This window comes from Nyctibius grandis, chromosome 3 (genome assembly GCF_013368605.1).
Source record: "Nyctibius grandis isolate bNycGra1 chromosome 3, bNycGra1.pri, whole genome shotgun sequence".
Classification (NCBI taxonomy): Eukaryota; Metazoa; Chordata; class Aves; order Nyctibiiformes; family Nyctibiidae; genus Nyctibius; species Nyctibius grandis.
The window spans coordinates 112,858,148-112,877,554 of NC_090660.1; the positions used below are offsets into that span (position 1 = coordinate 112,858,148).

Here is a 19,407-nt window from a genome sequence, read left to right on the forward strand (position 1 = left end):
ATCTAGCCCTTCAGCTGTGTAACTTAGTGGTGTGAAGAAACGCATGTTCCACATGACATTCAAAAGGCTGAGCCTCAGTCTCATTCTCTGCCACCCCTGATTTTCATTAAAAATAGCCTTTTTGCTGCAACCACCAAGCTGAAATATCCTGTGCATGTGTAAGAGCATCTCCATTCCCCGCAGGCCAGGCTAGAATTCATTGCAAGCTGGAAAAGCACCTTGTCCTATAGGTACTTGCTGTTGCTTGCAGAGACTTCACCCTGTCCCCCCCTTTGAACGATGGTTCAGACATTTCATATCTGGGAGTCACGCATCTTACCCAGTGACGTTTTCACAAGTCTTAGATACTCAAACCAAAATTCTTTGGGCCATTTCCTTAGCTGGTGCAGTTGCCACATATCCAGTGGCCTCCAAAATTACCCTCTTCTACATCCACTGAGATCTTGTTTTTTGGGGGTTGTTAATGATTCTGCCCTTCTCAGTTTTACTCCTTTAGCAGCTGCTAGATGCACCAGAAACTCCATAGCCAACACCTTCTTCAGTTTTATTTCACTGAGATACATTTACCCCATTTCAGTGTTTTTTTTTTTTAATCATCCCTTTCCACATTTTGCTCTGGTCCATCCTTTCATTCCCACCACCCCCAGCTTGCCTGAATAATTTCCATGATCCTGCTATTTTCTTTGCTTCTCCTGCTTGGGGGATGAGTATAGAGGGAAGAGTACGTAGCTCTGGTGAGACGTGCTTGGATGTTAAAACCTTGGCCCACAACACTGCAAAGTCTCCGCATTCATTTTTTTTCCCTTGGCTGTGTTGCAGGGTGCTGTCTGACACATTACATGTTCTCATTAGAAGTGTTGGTCACCTGCTTCCTCTTCCCACTACCGCCAGCATTGCAAGATCATCCTCCCCATCCATATTTGAGCTATGTTCTTCCAAAATCTCTCATGCTTGCCTTCGCTTGCAACTGAAACATCTCTGTGTTCCCTCCAAGGGCGTTATTTTTCTAGCCCTCATGCTAGCTTCTCCAAGGTGCTGGTATTTCAACAATGCACCATCCTCATGGCATTTATACAGCTGGAATGTAAATCAAGTCTAGGTCTTCCTTTGATCCTGGCATTACTCACAGAATCACAGAATCACAGAATCAATCAGGTTGGAAGAGACCTCTGGGATCATCAAGTCCAACCGTTGCCCTGACACCACCCTGTCAACTAGACCATGGCACTAAGTGCCATGTCCAGTCTTTTCTTAAACACATCCAGAGATGGTGACTCCACTCCTCTCCACTGACCTCACTGTGGGAAGCAGGCTGCTGAAATCCGACCAGTTCCTCACTGCCTTGATTTTGTGGCCTCACCTGATAAAGTTCAAGTGCATAAAACCCACAGCAAAGCTTCACTTGCACGAACTTTACCTTCTGCATAATGGACCTGGCTCCTTCCTGCTTTGTTCAGAACCACGGTTGATTTTTGCATATATTCAAGGCAACCACCCAGGTTAAATCTAAACCATGTTTGGTGTTAAATGGAGACAGACCTGCTTCTCTGCAACACCTTTTCCAAAGGGGAGGCAACCTGCCTGCTGAAGCAGAGTGACCCCACCATGGGTCTGGAGGCAGCCTTTGCTAAGGGAGGCTTGGGGCAAGCTAGAAGGGTCATGCATTCAGCCACTAGACATGATTACCTTTATTAGGGTGAGCAATAACAGCACAGGCTTGTCATATCCATCAGGGAGCAAAGGAAATCATGCAGCTCCTTCGAGACTAGGATCAGTCATTAGGAGATGTCAGTAACGTGGGCCCCAAATAACTGGTGAGAGGAGGTCCAGGGTGCCAGGGCTGCATTTAAAACTTTTATTTTGCACTTCTATCTTTCCTTCCTTCAGTCTTGCCTCCTATCTCTCTGCCCATCCATCCATCCATCCATGCTCACCGACTGCTTCTGGGGTATTCAATCCCAGGCTTTCCTTGTCACCTTCCTTGCTCTGGGTGGCTGACAAAGCCAGCCAAGCTCCACATCTACCCGTTGTTGCTCAGACACTGTTTCTCCTCCCAGCCTGAACAAGTCACTGGGAAGACTATGGGATTTACTGGAGATGGAGATTTTGTGTGTTCTTGTGTGGTTTGTATGCTTTTATGAAGAGGACTTAAATCAGAGCAGGTGAAAGTGCATGGGTATAGCCAGCAACGGGTGGTGGGAATGGAGCAGGGTTTGTGATGTGTCCCAAATAAGGGACAAGTTAAATCGTCTCCTAAGCAAATTCAAGACACTGAGTATTGGAAAGCTAGTTAGAGGTTGAGGTTTTTTTAAATTGAATCTCACAGAGAGAAGTCCCATGACCCTGTAGCTATTAAAAACACAGGATTTGGGCCCTTTCTAATCCAGTAAAGAGCCAGACAAAAACAAGGTGCATGTAAATATCAGGATGTTTGTAGTCCTGATGTCTGGCTGTCAGTGCCTTTCCCTTGATGATAGCAGATGAGTGACCGCCCTGTCCCATCCCCTCCAGCCAGCAGCCTGCAACCAGTCGGTGCTGGGAAGGTTTGGGGGAGTTGACATGATAAGTTCCTAGGTTCCTTAAGTCCTACTTTTGGGCAACAGTAATGGGAATAATATAATTTCACAAACTAGATGAGCCTCTTCTGTGAACTAAGCTGCTGAATATAAAGTCTGGCTCCTGGCAGGGACTCTCTGAATCATTCCTCTCCCTCCTCTGCTTTCCCTTTTTGGACTGCAATAAAGACTCCTGCCACCACACTGAAGCTTCATTAACCTTTATTAATTTTCTCAGGGTTCCGGGATCAAATTTGTCACCATTTCATTTCTTGGCAGTTTGTACTTCTTGAAAAGATGTCTGACTGTTTTACCTCCTCGGGGAAAAAGATCCTCTGTCTGATACTTGCTGTTTGGAAACAAATTGGTTGCCAGATCACAGATTACTGGGGCTCAGCTCTGCTCTCTGCTATTCTGCTTGACTCCAGTGGAGTCAGCTGAGCTCTCCTGATTTACAGCAGGCAGTAGTGGTGGGCAGGATATGGTTGCTATTGCTTGGTTGGTTCTCTATTTACTACGGAGGGCATGTACCAGGGCTGCAACATGTCCACTACCATGGAGAATGGAAATTTTGGGTTCCCCTTTAGCAAATTCAGGGCTGATCCACATGGGATGCAAATGCAAAGCTGGCAGAAGTGTGCATTTGGAAGGAACAGGAGTGCTAGTTGTCAGTCAGGAGTTAAATGCCTTTATAGTGGTTGCATTATTTACCTTCTGATCTCAACACCATGGTCTTCAGTGGGAAATTTTCAGTTAGGACACTAAGGTCAGAAGCTTCACTCTTTCACCTGACTTGGAAAGGTGCCCAGCCATAGCTCTGTTGGTACATAAGTCACTTCACTGAGACCAGATCTTCATGTTGCTGGTGATAGGGTAGAGTCTATGAAGGAGACATTCTTTTGAGCTATCCCTTTCCTCTTCACCTGTCCTCATCCACCTGCTCCACTCAGCATCTTCTGGTTACTCTGTAAAGCATTACTAAGTAGATGCTGGTTGCAAGGTAGAGTTTTCCACCAAAAACTACTGCCAGTCATCACCATAGATCTCAAAACACTGCTAGGGATGGTGGGATTCATTGTCAGCGCATCTGAAAAGGCTAAATCCTCCACAAATACTGCAAAGAGTACAGACACCTTAGAAAGTCATTGCAATTGATTAAAGACCACACATGAGGGATCATAGTCTGCATGGTCTCAAGTCTCACCGAGTAACAAGGGGTTGAAGTGCCAGCCAGTCCAAGTCCTGCAGGCTGGCTCGGTGCTGAAGCCTTGGGGACTGCTGGTGGCCAGGGGTGCTGGGGTTGGAAAGCAGGTGGTCGTGTCAACCAAATGTTGCAGGTTGCTGTTGTTCATACGTGTAACCTTTGTAGTGAAAGATCTTGCAGAGTGAACCAAGGTGTATTTACATGACCCATTACCTTGCCATAGCCAATGGACGCTATAATTCCAGAAGCCAATCGCTGAGGTCCACAGATAACAGAAAGCGAGAGGACACTGACGAACTGCAGCACTACGGGTACCCTGCACCTCAAATAGGTAAGCTCTGACCTACCACAACAGCCTCTGGAGCTGGCGCACTGCCTGGTCACCGCAATTCCTGGCTGGGCTGACTGCATTGACTCGCTTTGCTGTTTCAATAACCCAGATAACCAACTCTCTTTCCCCCAAGTTAGTGTGGGCTTATCCAACAAGTCACACACTGAGCACATGGTCATCACTCAGTTCCTTCCCATCCCATTGCCCTACAGGGTTTTGTGTTGTTGCCATTAGCCAGAGAAGGCAAAAAGGGTTAGACACAAAGTCCTAACAAGACCATGTATCTCACAGACTGCTTCTCATCACCCTGCCTACTTCTAAGTCACTGCTTTGTCTGAACTATCTGAACAGTCATGGTTCATTAAGCCAAAGCTGACTTTACTGCGATACAGACTCTTTGCTGTTGTCCATGTCATGCCTTCCCTTTGACCATAGGAGGTGTGCAGGGCATGATGGCGAAAGAGCAGGACTGCTTTCCTCTGTCATTGGGTCCCTAGTGTTGTGCAAGGAGTTGTATCTGGTAGGTCCTGCAGCAGGACCTTCCATCCTCCTGCAATAGGAGGAGAATCCTATGTAATAATATCAGAAAGCGTGGTTTGGGAAGATGGGAATGAATTTGACCTAGATCTATGCCAGGTCCAGTCTGGAGGGGTTTTGAGCTCTCCCTTCACAGCTGCCTTTTGTGGCAACAGCTCAACACGTGATGGGTCTTGGTCAAAGCAAGGCGTACTGATCCTGACTACACGTTGAAATCATTGCCCAGTGACCTTGAAAACTGTTTGTGCTCTAGAAAGGCCTCAGATAGGTGATTTGAAGAGCTAGAGCTGTGAAATAGATTATAAGGGAGGGCGGGTCCTATTCTGGTGTAAATTAGCTGTGCTCCATCCCACCCAGCAGGACTTTACCAGTGTGCAACAGTGAACAGGGTCAGGAAGCTGAGTGGTGTGGAGGCTCCGGCAGTGATCGGGCAACGGCTGGGGTTGTGACTTTCAACATAAGGCAGAAGACAGTCTGAATTTCCTTGCTGTCCTGCACTGAATCTGCTCTGTCCAGTGGGAGCAGCTCCGCTGCCTGCAGGATCGCTGGCAGCTGGCAAAAGTCTGCAGGAGAGGGGGTGGGGTTTGCACCGCTGTAACCTGGTGAAGATGAGCTCAATCTCTCAGTCACACATGTCCAAACAGGGAGGGGGAGAGAAGGCGCTCCAAGGCAGGTCCTACGATGTCCCCTGTTGTTCCTGGTCCCAGGTGCTTCACCAATGCTTTGGTCCAACCTGTAGCTCAGCCATCAGGTTTATAACTTGGCATTTCTTCCTGCCGTGCAGCTGGATAGTACATCTGGGCTCAGTGACATCTTTATTAACTCCCTGCTATGGTAGCTGCTGCTGTAGCATGGCTGACTTGGGCTGTGGTCTCCAGCATGGGCTGGAGATGGGCATTGTCCTGCTGCAAGCTTGCCACATTCCTGCCACTGTCCCAGGAACAGCAACAGCAGCCAAGTCGTTCAAAGCACTCAGGATGGAGGATTGTAAGGACTAGGCAGAGGGTACAGCACAGGAAGGGATTTAGAGGGAGTCTTTAGCTGGGGATGCCAAAACAAAGCCCACGTCTTCCCTAGTAATTAACACAGTTTGTAGGGGATAAGCCATTTCACATCCCCTCAAGACCTGGAAAAATATGAAATACAACAAATAGCTCACACCAGACATAAGGACATGGGATGAGGAGATGGCGCTGCCCAGTTGAAAACTAGTATTTTCTCCTGCCAGCCCTCTGCAGCCCTGGTCTCCAGGTCCTGTTGGCCCACAGGCTCTGGCACAGTTGTGCTCTCAGCTGCAGTGCCGCTGGCTGCCCACGTGTCTCTCCCAGCAATAGCATAAGAGTGAGATCCAGCCCAGCAGGTCCCTGGCACAGGCCCTCCCGGCTCAACCCACAGACTGCTTCCAGGAGGTCTTTTTTGCCAGCAGCAGGATGTGAGTGAAGAAGCGACTTGCATGTGGAGAGATGTCAGATTGACAGACGACACCAAAACAAAAAGAGATCCTGGTGGAGGGATGAGCACAATGTGCCGCTCCATTAGTGCCGAAGGAAGAAGCGTAATGGAGAAGCTGTGGGCACTGATGGGGAACCTGCAGCCAGATAAGTTCTCTGTAAGCCCAGCTCAGTTACTCTCAGGGCTGGCCAGGAGCTGGAAAGGATCCTGGTTTGCAGTGCTACCTCCTCGTGGAATGATGACCAGTGTGACTCCTTCTGCAGAACGTGCAGAGCCGTCTCCAGCTGCAGAAGTGTTGTAGTTGGCTCTGTGGGAGCAGCAAGCCCTGCAAAGGGCTGTCCTCCCACCTGAAGTGGGTTCTTCGTCCCTGCGGACTCCTTTGGGACACTCCTTTTAATCCTCAAGCTAGCCTGGAGCATCACAGTACTAATCAAAGGTCAGTCCTGCAGAGACATCTGTCTATAGGCACCAGTCATGAAGGTCAGTGCATGGCTCCTTGTCCTCTGGGGGGTGAAGACCAATTTGGTGGAGTGCATCTCTGGCAGGTCTAATTATAAGACAGTCCTGATCTGTACTAGGCGGCTTTCAAATCCAGTGAGCATGGTAGACTTCTTGCCCTTATATCAAAAACCAGAGCCAGGATGCACTTCTGGGATAAATAATTAGAAGATACTGGATCCAGCAATTTGTATTTGCTGCAGTCTGACCCACAGGGGTGCAGAAATTCTTCTCATGCATAGTTTTGGCGATGGGCAATATTCTGTTTCTCTTGGATGGAGAATGACAGATCTTTTCGCTATGCCTGAGAACATCTCACAACTGAGTCTTGCATGGTTTGCAAATCGGTTGAATATCTGCAAGGTTTGAGACTAGGCTGGACATAATGCCCCAGTAGACTGAGATAAATTACTTAGTTCAAAATGACACCAAACCCAAAGGGGTAACCAGCACTCGGAAAATAAACTATATTATGGATTTAAAAGCCAGGGACTGGTGCAAAGTGAGAGATGCTAATTGAGGAGATTTACCTCTAATCATAGATATTTCTACCGTGAAAGGGCAAAGGCCAAAAATAACAAAGAAGAGGAAAGAGGCAGAAGAGGTGGAAGTTGGTTCAAAGAATGGAGGAGGCCATTGTGGCTCTGCAGGCTTCCCCAGTCCCAGCCCTGACCTCTCAGACTTTTGGGCACAAGCTGGAAGCCTTTGACTACCAAAAAATGCCAGCTCCCTGCTACTGAGGGACTTGATGTTGCTGGATGCGGTACTGGGGAGGTTGCTCAAGGTCAGTGGAGGGGGTTCTCTGAGAAATGCAAAGGCATTGTCTGTGGGTGCAGCATCCAAGCAGGCTAGGTAGCAGGAATGGTTGGGATTTGTGGGCCAAAGAGGGATCTTCTGAAATCTGGGCCACTCTGGATGGCAAATGCTGAAATGGTGGTACCAAAAAGGTAACTTTGTGGTGAACTCAGAGTATCGCGGAATGATCTGAGAGACCCTATTGAGTTCCTTATTGTAAAGGCAGCAAAATTACCGTGGAAATGCAGATCTCTTTATACCAGGAGATATAATACTTGTGAAAGAGGATATGGGAGCGATGTTACCTTGAAGTCCCAAGGTCTCAAAACACACACAATCTCCTATACATCCCAGAGAAAGACCAACAGTCCGTAACATTTATCTAAGTGGAACCAGCTGGGTAGATTAATGAAATAAAATGCAAAAGCAAAGGGAAACAGTATTGAGCAGCTTTGGCTTAACGAACAAAAGCAGTTACATCTCATGATAATCATTGCAATAGCGTAGATGCGGTGGAGAAAGACTCATCCTCACCTCCACCTCTTTCTAAGTCCAGCCAGTAAATGAAGGAATGAAAACCTGTCCATTTTACATCAAGGACAGGTCTTCCTCTACACCTTCCCCCTTCAACAGGCCTGCACATATTGATTCACCAGCCTCCAATTAGTGGGCATATTTTTAACTACCAACTGCCTGAATGACTGGAGACATTGAAAGTAGATGCGCTGAAAAGCATGACACATAAGGGATAACATAGATAACTACCAAAAATCCCAATGAACAGATTGGTGAGAGCCTCAAACACTTGAATAAAATTTTATTGCATGGAGAAAACTCCGCTTAAGACACTAGTAAATAAATATACCACCTTGAGGGGAAAGAGTCAGACATACACAGTTTTAGGCAGTATTGGGCTGTTTGGTGGTCTCCAACCTTACAGTCCCCATCACAGTTCCTGTACTGACACTGACTTTCACACAGTTGATTTACAACCCTCGCCACCCTACAAGCAGGCTGAGATCTCAAGCTGTAATAGTCTGCTGCTAGAGTCTCTTTCATGCTCTGGGTTGCAGTTGTTCAACCCAATACAGCACCTACTGTGCAATTTTTTGGGGATGGAGTGGTGGTGTGGGAAAACACATCCAAGTGCCTGGTGCAGCTCAGGCTGTGCCATGTTGTACAGCCCCTGAAGTCACACTTAGCTGCTGCACCCAGTGCTGTGGTTCTTCTTATACCATCCGTAGTCTGCCAGATGAATCTGATTAGGGTGTGACATGGTTCAGCCTGATGCTCTGAAGAACTTTTTACTAGAAGGGTGTGCCCCTCTGTTATGCATCCTCAAAGATGTGCTGGTGTTTATTTGTGCCATATGCCTGTGTACTACATTCTAGGCTTATCACGTGCAATTATTTATAATCCATTAAAAATCTGAAAACCCAAACGATGCAGAGCTTAATCAAAAGAAACAAAGCAAGCTTTTGTTTTCACCTGGGGAAGAAAGGCATTTTCTCAAGGGTAGATTAATGCCTATGAAAACTAATGGAGAACTGTCCTTTCCCTGCCCGTGTCACACTTCTGGTGACTTATCTGGAGGCTGTGGCCTGGCTGAAACACCCCTGGCATGACCATCTGTTTGCAGGGATATTAATGACAAAGGGAATATGTCTCATTCCTTTCCAACCCCATCTCTTGTTCGATGGGATGCTTTTAGTTGCCTTTCCAATACTGCCCCATCAGGTAAGCAGTTGACAGGGACATCATGATGCCTGGGAACAGTCAGCCTTGTTCTGTGTCACATGCTCAAAGATCATCTCCACAGATGAAGGAGATTGCAAGAAAAAGCTCTGTGGGATTACTTCAGCCAATAACCTTCTCAGGCACCACCATCTTCTATTTTATCTGCTGCTCCTCTGTCCATCTGCATTGGTAGGTGCTGTGAGAAGTCAGGGAAAGGAGTTGAATCCTTATAACTGCTCAATTTACGGTCACGTTTACTGTATCTGTCTAATCACCATTACTTAATTAGTTCTGTCTCTGAGCAGATGATGTATGTCACAGGCTCATATGGTTCTGCAGTGGCTACACCACCTTGTCTTCAGTAGTGGAGCCTGCCCTGTCCAGTGCCCTGATGCTTCCACAGTGTCCTTCCCTTTTTTTTGTGTGTGTGTGAGTTACAGCTCTAAGCAGTACCCTAAAAAAACTTTTAGCCCATTGGCAACCCTCACATTTTCTCACCAATCCCCTTGCATCCTTGCTGTCATACCACACGTGGGACACATTGCACAACTTCACAGACCACCAGCAACAGGGGAAGTGCAACTTGGAAAGCACTGCCCCGGAGATCCAGGGACCAAGGATGCCATGTCCTCACCTTCTGCTCCAACCCCAACAGGTGACCCCGCGGCAGAGGAGTGGTCCCCGTGGAGCGTGTGTTCGACCACCTGCGGGGAGGGCTGGCAGACCAGGACGAGGTTCTGTGTGTCGTCTTCCTACAGCACTCAGTGCAGCGGCCCTCTCCGGGAGCAGAGACAGTGCAACAACTCTGCCGTGTGCCCAGGTGGGCTGAGCGCTCCGTGTATGTGAGGAGCGGAGGGGAAGGGAGATGTGCAGAGGATTGACTGCCTGTGATATCTCCATTGTGATATTTACTTGGAGAGAGATGGTTTTTGTTTCCTTTTCCTTCTCTTTTTACCCTAAAGCTTCATACAGAGACCCTTGCTAGACCAAACACCATTAGATGGGCACTTGTTTTGCATGGTGTGGACAATTTGATGCTATCTAAACGCAATGAACACAGTACATCTGAAAGGCATGTGCCCTTTGGGGTGTTTCCAAGCATGGGGCAGACTGGGAAAGAGAAGCACCAGATGACTCAGTTGCTCAGACGACACTGGGTTTTCCATTGCAAAATCAGTATGAAAAACTCAGGCTGTTGGTATATTTATGAATGGAGTCAGATATTGTCTGTGTTTTCATACTCCTCCTTCCACAATTTTGATGAAAAAGTACAATCTGGGGAGCCTGGACATTATTTTGAAGAATTATACTATTAAACCAGGTGTTTTATTCACAACTCCCCACCAGCAACATCATTGTTCGGAACCAGTCTTACAATGGTGAAACCACCAAGCTGCTTTTCCCATGCGCTTTCCTGCATTTCCTTCTCTACTTATCTCTTATCAGACAAGGAGCCTGGTGACAATTACAAAACGTTAGGTTTGAACACCCTTTCCTGATACTGGTGGATCAGTCTCTCTTAGCAACTGATGAAGGACTGGAAAAGTATCTGTATTTTTTTTTTCCCTGAAGGTTTATTGATTTCCTGTAGCTTCTCCAGTAAAGCTGGAAGGGATAAAGTCCTTTAAGAGAGATCAGTACATTCTTGTAACATTTAGCCTCTAAAGATTACAGTGACTAACAATCCATAAATAACCTGGCCAGACTACATTAGATTAGATTGGAGAAGATTAGATTAATATAGATTAGAAGGCTTTAGATGTCTCATTTCAGGAGTTACCAGTGATGGCCTGAGTACTGTTGGAGCATGTAGCACATCCAATTTTGTCCTTCCAAGTCTCCCTAGCTTTGCCCCTGTGGTGTCGCTGGCATATTATAGTAATTAGTAGCCAGACTACAGTTTTTCTGAGAGCTTGAAAATGCTGTAGCCTTTGACAATTCAATGAGAAAACATGTTGAGGGAGGGAAATAAGGGTAAGAAGTGACAAAATGATGGTGATGCTGCTTCCCAAAGGGTGGTGGGGTTTTTGTTCCTCTCTAGCTAATTGCACCTTTTGCTTAAAAAATGCCCTTTTCTCTTGGCTCAAAAAAATCTGAAAAATTAGGGACAATTAAAAGTGCATTGTGATTTATTTCAAATAGACTGGAAAGTAACAGACACTTGCTGTCGATAACAAAGCATAAAAAATTACATGATGTTCCTCTTGCACATTTTGGGTTGGTTTGTTCTTGGCCTTCCCACACTCACTTCTCACATGCTGCTCATTCTGGGTGGGAAAATGCTGTGGGCTCACTCACTTCTTCAGATCTCCTTTGGAAAAAAACTTACTACTTCTGTTTTGATTGCAGTGCATGGCTCCTGGGATGAGTGGTCTCCGTGGAGCTTGTGCTCTTCCACGTGTGGGAGAGGGTACAGGGATCGGACCCGCACATGCAAGCCCCCGCAATTTGGTGGGAACCCCTGTGAGGGCCCGGAGAAGCAAACAAAGTTCTGCAACATTGCACTTTGCCCAGGTAAGGCAGTTAGAGATTCAAAGCCTTCCCTCCAGCAGGTCTCCCCATCTCCAAAGATGCCCAGACATGGCTCATCGAGCGGGTTTGTATCTGCCTCAGCTGAATCAGCCCACAGTCTGCCCTGTCCTGAAGAGGATCCTCTATAAGGAAAGGGCACATTGGAGGAACAATCTAGAGGTGCTTTCTGGGATTACTCAACCAAGCATTGTCTTAGGTTTGGATTTGCTCTGTAATGACTTTCAGAAGATACATTATATGGGATGAATCTGGACTGTCTCAACTATCACTACTATTATTTCCAAGACCATCTTAAGCTTCTCACCTGTTATCTCCAGTGAATGATTTAAAGTTATTTTGCCTGATTGGGCTTGTTATTGTGCTGAAATTAATTAGTAGTTTTACTTGCTAGTAATATACGTGCATTAATTCACTATATATGCAAGTTTTCTTTGTACCTGATCCTGCTTTGTGTGGTGAGATGGACTAAGAGACTCCTGAGAGCCTTCCATGACATTTTAATACTTTTAAGCACCTTTTCCCTACCCCTCGATTTCACTTCCAAATGTCTCTCCCCAAGTTTTGCTTTGAAACGCCAGAAAGAAACCTCAGGATTAAATGGCTTTTAACACTGGAAATCCACTTGAGCTCCTGTGGCTTCCCTCCTTGAGGCAGACGTGCTCTGGGTTTACCATAGGGTCCCGAATAATTTAACTTGGGATGTCCTGGTGAACACAGTCTGATCATGAGGGAGCTCCCCAACACTCACTGCCCTCTCCCAGGGTAATTCCAACTGACATTTTTCCAGTTTAATGACAATCATTATGAGATATTATTATGTCCTCAGAGGAGAAGAGGGATTGTGCGAGTGATGAGAACTTTGTGAAAACATTTATGAGAAGCCTCTTGGCATTTCCCACCCAGTTTTCACTCCAAGTAACTATCCTTGGATTTCTGGCTGTGATCCAGAAGACTCTACTCGGAATAAAAACATTCCAGACACCAAATGGACTCTGTCATAAAAAGCCAAACTGAAGAAGTCAGACCTGGCATTGCTTGGGCAATAAAGCATACCCTGAGTTAACATTAATCCATAATTAATTTAAATACAACTAAATATGTGAATACACTGCAGCGAACAAAACAGTGCTGGAAAAGATAGGCAGCCCAACTGCAAGATTTCAGTTCTAATTAATGCCACAAAGGCAATCAGTGGCTTTGCAGTGCCAAATGAGTGTGGCGTTGGGGGACTCATTGAAGCAAAACAATGGGCGCTGCTCAACGCTTGACACACCAGACAGTCGTATCGCTTATTACCGCCCCACTCTGAGGATTTATTACTACAACTGATAAAAATGCTCTGCCAGAGGGACAACAGAGCTTTTGTTCCTCTGGAGCAGTAATCACAGGCTGAGCCCCAAGTCCTTCGGAGAGAGAGAGAGAAGGAGGAAGACAATGCCAGTCTCTGTGTAGGCTACACCAACCAGACTCCAATGAACATTTTTGATAGACTCACGCTGCAGTGTGACAATGGCACCGAGCAGTCTTTGCTGTGGGTGTGATGAAGAGCCCTCAGCATCTTGCCCAAGAGACATCTTTACACCAGTGCATGTGGCATCTCTGTTTCTCCATTTTTCAAACCTCTTTGAAATTACAGTCGATGAATAAATACTCTCTCATCTCAAAGGAAATTACCTGTTCCCTATCCCCCACTGAATGAGCAATTTATGGCTGTGACTCTCTTTTATTTTCCCATCTCCAAATACTCACAGTTGTGGTAAACTTCCAATCACCACTGCCACAGCAGCAGGTAGGGCTTTGGTAAATTCAGCTTTCTTGGTAAACGTAAATATTTTGGTAAACACAACATTTACTTTGGTTGATGCAATCTGACTTCTCCAACATAGGAGAATGCTAATGAGGGGCAGACACCATCAGTTCATGGAAAATAGCAGCAGTACCTTCAGTAAGAAAAGCCATACTGGTAGGATCTTCTTTGTAGGGTCTTGGATCATTTCCAGAGAGGAATCACCTGTCAGTCACCACCTTTTGCATTTCCCTTCCTTGGGATTGATAGGCATTGACATGATGACTTGAATTTATGCAAGATGAAAACATTAAGCTTGGATTGCTAAAAACAAGCACTTTTTGGAAGCACCTTTATGCCTGCCTGATTTTTCACACCTTCTGAGCTCACATGACCCCCTCTGAGTTAACAGTTGCTTGTTTGGATGTTTTTGACATTTTTTTATGTGCTTGCAATCAAAAAGTTTCTCAACTGCACAGCTGCAATGGAGATTATTTGAAGCTGTTTGAGTCCTTGCAGATTACACAGTGGACCAGGCTGCATATATTTTTCTTGGACTGGCAAATGAAGTCAAAGAAAATGCGCTGCAATCTACAGCCATGTAATTTAAGCCAGAATTCAGAGTTTTCAGGGATTCAGGTTATTTTCCTGAGTGAGAGCTGGCAGCTAGTAAGAGCTAAACAGAGCATGATGACCACTGCTAACGAGAAAAAAGTGCTCCAGGAATAGCAGACTGGGTGATGGATCTGTTGATCAGGGACCAATTAGGGTGTAACTGCCTCACACTGTACCACGCTAGTAAGACATATTCATGTTTCTCTCCAACCCTGTCCCTATCATAACCTCTCTTGTCCCTCCTTCCTCTATTTAATTATCAAAGACACTGCTGTGTAGAGACATATCAAGCCTGTCAGTGTTAATTCAGCCGTGAGAGAAGTACATTGACCACACACGTGCACTCTGATCATGGTCTCCTGTTGGAGCACACCTTTCCACTGAGCATTTCCCAGATAGCAGCATGAATTCCTGTGAATAACGCTGTGATTTGAGTTTCTGCGTGTGCTTCAATGAAAAGCAGAGCAGTTGAGTGCTTGAGAAAGTTCACTCCCTGCAGACTTGTGCATTTCTTTCGTGAAAAATGGGCTTCCTGAAAAAGTGCTGATCGCTCAAAATGGGACATGTCATGGTAATGTATAGATTCCTTCAAAATTTTCAGTGAAAATATGATCCATGCTCTCTGTTTTGATGTTATGTTGTAATTGGCAATATTAATAGTTTTGCCTTTTATGTCGGAAAGTGTAATATCAATAATTTCAACTTTTACTGTGTTATGTAGAGTGTGGACATAAAAACTGAAATGTTACGGCCCTTGCATCCTGCCGGGCCATAACATACCAGTCCGAGGTTGCAGAGGGTCCCAACAAATTGCCATTGCCACAGTTTTCTGAACTTCTTGATGACTTTTGCCCTCTCTCATGCTTCATGACTCCATTTTATCATCTCCTGCCTCGGTCCCTTGTAAGCAAAGGCAGGAGACTTGCACATGCCTCCTTCCAGTGGGAGCGATTTTCACATTCAGTTTTGTTATCTCTCTTTGGGCCTCTCAGTGGACGGCAACTGGAATGAGTGGTCGAGCTGGAGCTCTTGCTCTGCCTCCTGCTCCAACGGCACCCAGCAGCGGACGAGAGAGTGCAATGGACCCTCTTATGGGGGAGCCGAATGCCAGGGACACTGGGTGGAGACCAGGGACTGCTTCCTACGCCAATGTCCAGGTCAGTGACAAAGGACTTTCTTTCTCTTGGGTCATCCTTCTCTGCAGTCCCAAGAAGGCTTTTGTAAAATCCCCTCCTATTTCCTTTGGGGAAGAGTTGCAGATTTTCACCAGTAATGCAGTAATAAGGACGTTGTGGATCATACCAACAAATCATGTGAGCCAAAATCCGTAGTTGGCAAATGCTCCAGGAGACCCCAGAGAGGTGAGTGATTACCCCCAGGGAATTTGTCTTTCTAACCTTAGATACCAGTTTTCAGCATGTGTTTAAAAAAAACCAAACAAAATATCAATGAAACCTTTTCCATGCCTCCACAATGCTTCAACTTTCCTCCTCTTTTTTGCTTTTTTGTTCCTCTTCTCCTACCAATTCACCACTCCTAGTTACAGTTGAAGCAAACAGGGAGGCAATCACTGTTGTATCACAGCTTTGAACCTTATCTATGACAAGGTTTGGCACAATGAAACCTTGATTCATGTCTATCTAAGACTTGTCACTTTACTCATCTAGCTGTGTCTTAAAATAATAATAATAACAGCAATAAGAATAATAGTAATAATTCCTGCTGCCCCAGCTGTTGCAGCCAGTACCTTATATTCAGAATAATCACCTTGTCTTCATATCATGGACCATGGGCTCCAGGAGAGCCATTTAATGCAAGAGAAGCAAAGAAAATCGAAGCAGATACCAGAGCACACATAACACCAGAAACCTGTGTTCTTCAGACTGACACCAGCACTACAGAGTTGCAGGTGCAGTTACCTCCTTTCTGTGCAGGAGTCTTGGGGGAAGCCATTGCAAAAGGACTAATTGGGTCAGCTGGTGTGGTAAATATTCTGACCTGGAAACAAAACTTGAACATCTAGAAGCCTTCAAGACTGTTCAGCAACTGATTTTTCTTGTCATGCTTCTCCTGGCCCTTTTCCTGACTCTCCCTGGGTGCTCCATCCGTGTTAGACCAGAGGACTGAGAAGGAGTGGACCCTTGAGATGGAGAGGGTCTTTCTCCCCTTTCCAAGAGAACACGGACAGCCAGAAACAGCTCAGCTCTTTGAGGCACTTCTCATACCTTGCTGAGGTGGGCAAGTATTGTTCTCTCCACTCCACAAGCATAGAAGCTAGTAGCTCTTCAGCCTGGTATGCCTGTTTCCTCAGGGAATCCCTATCCTCTCTGGTAGCATCACCATCTGCAGCAGCCCATAAGCAGCATTTAACACATGTATTGGACTTTCCTACATGGTCTCTACTAGGTTTTGGTGTTTAGGTATCTCACTCCTTCTTTGCAACTTACGGAGATCTTCAAAGAAAAAAAAAGGGCCTCACTTTTTTTTAGACCACCTTGTCCCACTGATTTCAGAGTTACCTGTCAAAGCAATGTTGGTCATGTACTCCACTGCATACACTGTTATCAAAGAAAGCACCAGAGGTTGATGCTGTCCCTCTTCTTTGATAATTTTCTTCTGCTTCTTGGAGAAGAAGAGAGGGAACCCCCTCCCTCCCAAAAGGAGTTATTCGACCCAAGATGAAGTGTTAACTCCTAATTAAAACCCAAATAGTAATCAGCAGACTTAGATCCTTGCTCTAGTTCTGTCACTGAGTTGTTGTTTCTCATCTGTGAGGCAGCAGAGGAGAATGTTTCCCCTACCTTGCAGGCTTGTTGTGAGGGCTAATTAACATTTTAATAGTGCCTTGATAAATACCATTGTTAACGTAAAAGAAGTAGCATTTTGATAAATGCCATTGTTAACATAAAAGAAACAGCACTTCCTTTGAATCTGTAAAGATGTTGAGAGAAGATACAATGGAATGAGACAATGTCCCAAACCTCTTTCCAAGGCAAGGCACGTAAAACAACAGGGCAATGGAAACAGCTGGAGGGAGGTTTATTTGATGTCTCTTCATGGTTTCTAGCCCAAGGGCTCTGCTGGTCTCTCTAAATCCCTGGGCCAGACCTTCTCTGGGAAGGTCTATTTTCGCACAGAAATTGTATATCCCAATCAAACTCAAGCTATGGGCTTTGGCAGGCAGATGTAGCTGCCAGGCAGGTTTAATCGCTGCTCACCTGAAGAGCGTTCATGAGCACAGCCCCAAATCTGAGACCAAGGAAAGAGATCGGGCTGGTTTTGCAGGGGATGAGGAAACACAAGAACAGCCTTCAATTATTAAAGGGCAGGGCTACTGCAATAGGAAAGAGCACACACTGATTTCATGTCTATCGAGGATCAAAGATCCAAGGCTGGCGACCTTCCTTCCTATCGAGCCATGCTCTATTCACCCTGTGTTTCAGTGCTCACCTTGGTACCTTGCTTCCTTCTGTTGCAGATTATGTTTGGGACGTGACAGACTGTTTCTCTCCTCTTTTTGTTGTCTCCAGTGGATGGGAAGTGGCAGGCCTGGGGAGTGTGGGGCAGCTGCACCACCACGTGTGGAGGTGGGACTCAGAAACGTGATCGTGTGTGCTATGGACCCTTCTTCGGTGGAGAGACGTGCCAGGGACCCAAGGAAGAGTATAAGCAATGCAATGACAGAAAGTGTCCTGGTATGTACCCCAGACTCATCACGCTTTCCATTGCATGGGGGAAACAGGGATTTTGGAAAAAGCATCTTGTGTCAGAGAGCTGAATGCAACAAGGAGTTGTGATCTAGTTGGATCCTGACAATAACCCAGGCACAAGATACATCAAGGGCTTGATTTAATTCTTGCCCAAACCAGTGTAACCATGCTGATTTCAGTGAATGTTTGGTAAGTCCCACCAGTCTAACCTTAATGTTTTTCATCTTTTCATTGTCATAGACTCATAAGTGGTAAAGACGCGCTGTTTGATACCAAAAATTTACATGAGAGTCTCAAGTCCCTGAAGCAGTTGAGTATTGAGGATGCTGCAGCAGTTTCCCATTCTTTACCTAGCCGCCAGGACACCTGCACACTACTTAATTTTTAAAAAATACAGATGTGTCTACATCTGTCAGAGCCTTACCCAATCTCACTCTCCTCCAGCTTCAACCACAGGAGCAGCATCCATTTGAGAAAATGGGTACCAAAGCCTGAATGGAGGATGAGTGAGCTGTAGGACAGGAAAATCTGGGGTTTAATGTAAAGAATAAGCAGGAACAAATACTTGCAAGTGGGAATGTTTCTGTGTGTCTCTCACACAGTATAAAGAGACCAGAAAAAATTCCTGTGCACCATTTGTGTGCTCTCTTCCAGTCTCAGTTGAAGTGCCTGGTGAAATTGCAGGTGGGGAATCAGTTGCCTATGTGATGTTGGCAGTCAGACTGCATTGATCACGATGGGCACTGATTTTTGACCGAAACTGTAATTAATTGTCAAAGCATCTCAGTGAGAGACAGGAGAGATTCTCATGGCATCATCCTGGCAGTCCTAGTGAAAAGGGTTGTCTCAGAATCAATCAATCACAGAATCAATCCTCGAGTCCAACCATTGCCCTGACACCACCATGGCAACTAGACCATGGCACTAAGTGCCATGTCCAGGCTTTTCTTAAACACATCCAGAGATGGTGACTCCACCACCTCCCTGGGCAGCCCATTCCAATGGCTAATGACCCTTGCTGAGAAGAAATGCTTCCTAATGTCCAACCTGAACCTCCTCTGGCGAAGCTTGAGGCTATGTCCTCTTGTCCTGTCGCTAGTTGCCTGGGAGAAGAGGCCGACTCCCACTCTGCTACAACCTCCCTTCAGGTAGTTGTAAACTGCAATAAGGTCACCTCTGAGCCTCCTCTTCTCCAGGCTAAACACCCCCAGCTCCCTCAGCCGTTCCTCGTAGGTCAGACCCTCCAGACCCTTCACCAGCTTGGTCGCCGTCCTCTGGACTCGCTCCAACACCTCAACATCTTTCTTGAAGTGTGGGGCCCAGAACTGGACACAGTATTCAAGGTGTCTCCCTAAAAGACAGACTGGAGCTCAGCACAGAGGTAACAGTTTTGGTGCAGGTGTTTCTGGGGGCAGATCTGCCATGTTGAGGACTGATGACCCTGAGAGGCCTTTGCAAACTGCTGAAGACAAACATAAAAGCCAAAGCACTTCAGCGTGGAAGTTTCAGCCCGTTTAACTCGAACGTAACAGAGAAAGATGCTGTGTGCCTGAGACAGCATGTTCACTCTTTCCAGCTACGCTCTAATAAAAGACATCACCTCTCTTGACAAGCCGTGCCTCTCAATTAGCAGTGGTGTGTGAGAGTCCCCTCTA

General features: G+C 46.0%; 1 protein-coding gene across 1 annotated transcript in view; it reads left to right on the forward strand.

Moving 5' to 3' along the window:
- ADGRB1 (adhesion G protein-coupled receptor B1) overlaps nucleotides 1–19,407 on the forward strand; it is a 297,647-nt gene that overhangs the window by 133,409 nt on the left and 144,831 nt on the right. The window contains exons 4-8 of the mRNA XM_068395729.1: nucleotides 3,983–4,090; nucleotides 9,765–9,929; nucleotides 11,459–11,623; nucleotides 15,035–15,199; nucleotides 17,573–17,737. Coding sequence (XP_068251830.1) covers nucleotides 3,983–4,090; nucleotides 9,765–9,929; nucleotides 11,459–11,623; nucleotides 15,035–15,199; nucleotides 17,573–17,737 — 768 coding nt within the window. The remainder of the gene's footprint in view (nucleotides 1–3,982; nucleotides 4,091–9,764; nucleotides 9,930–11,458; nucleotides 11,624–15,034; nucleotides 15,200–17,572; nucleotides 17,738–19,407) is intronic.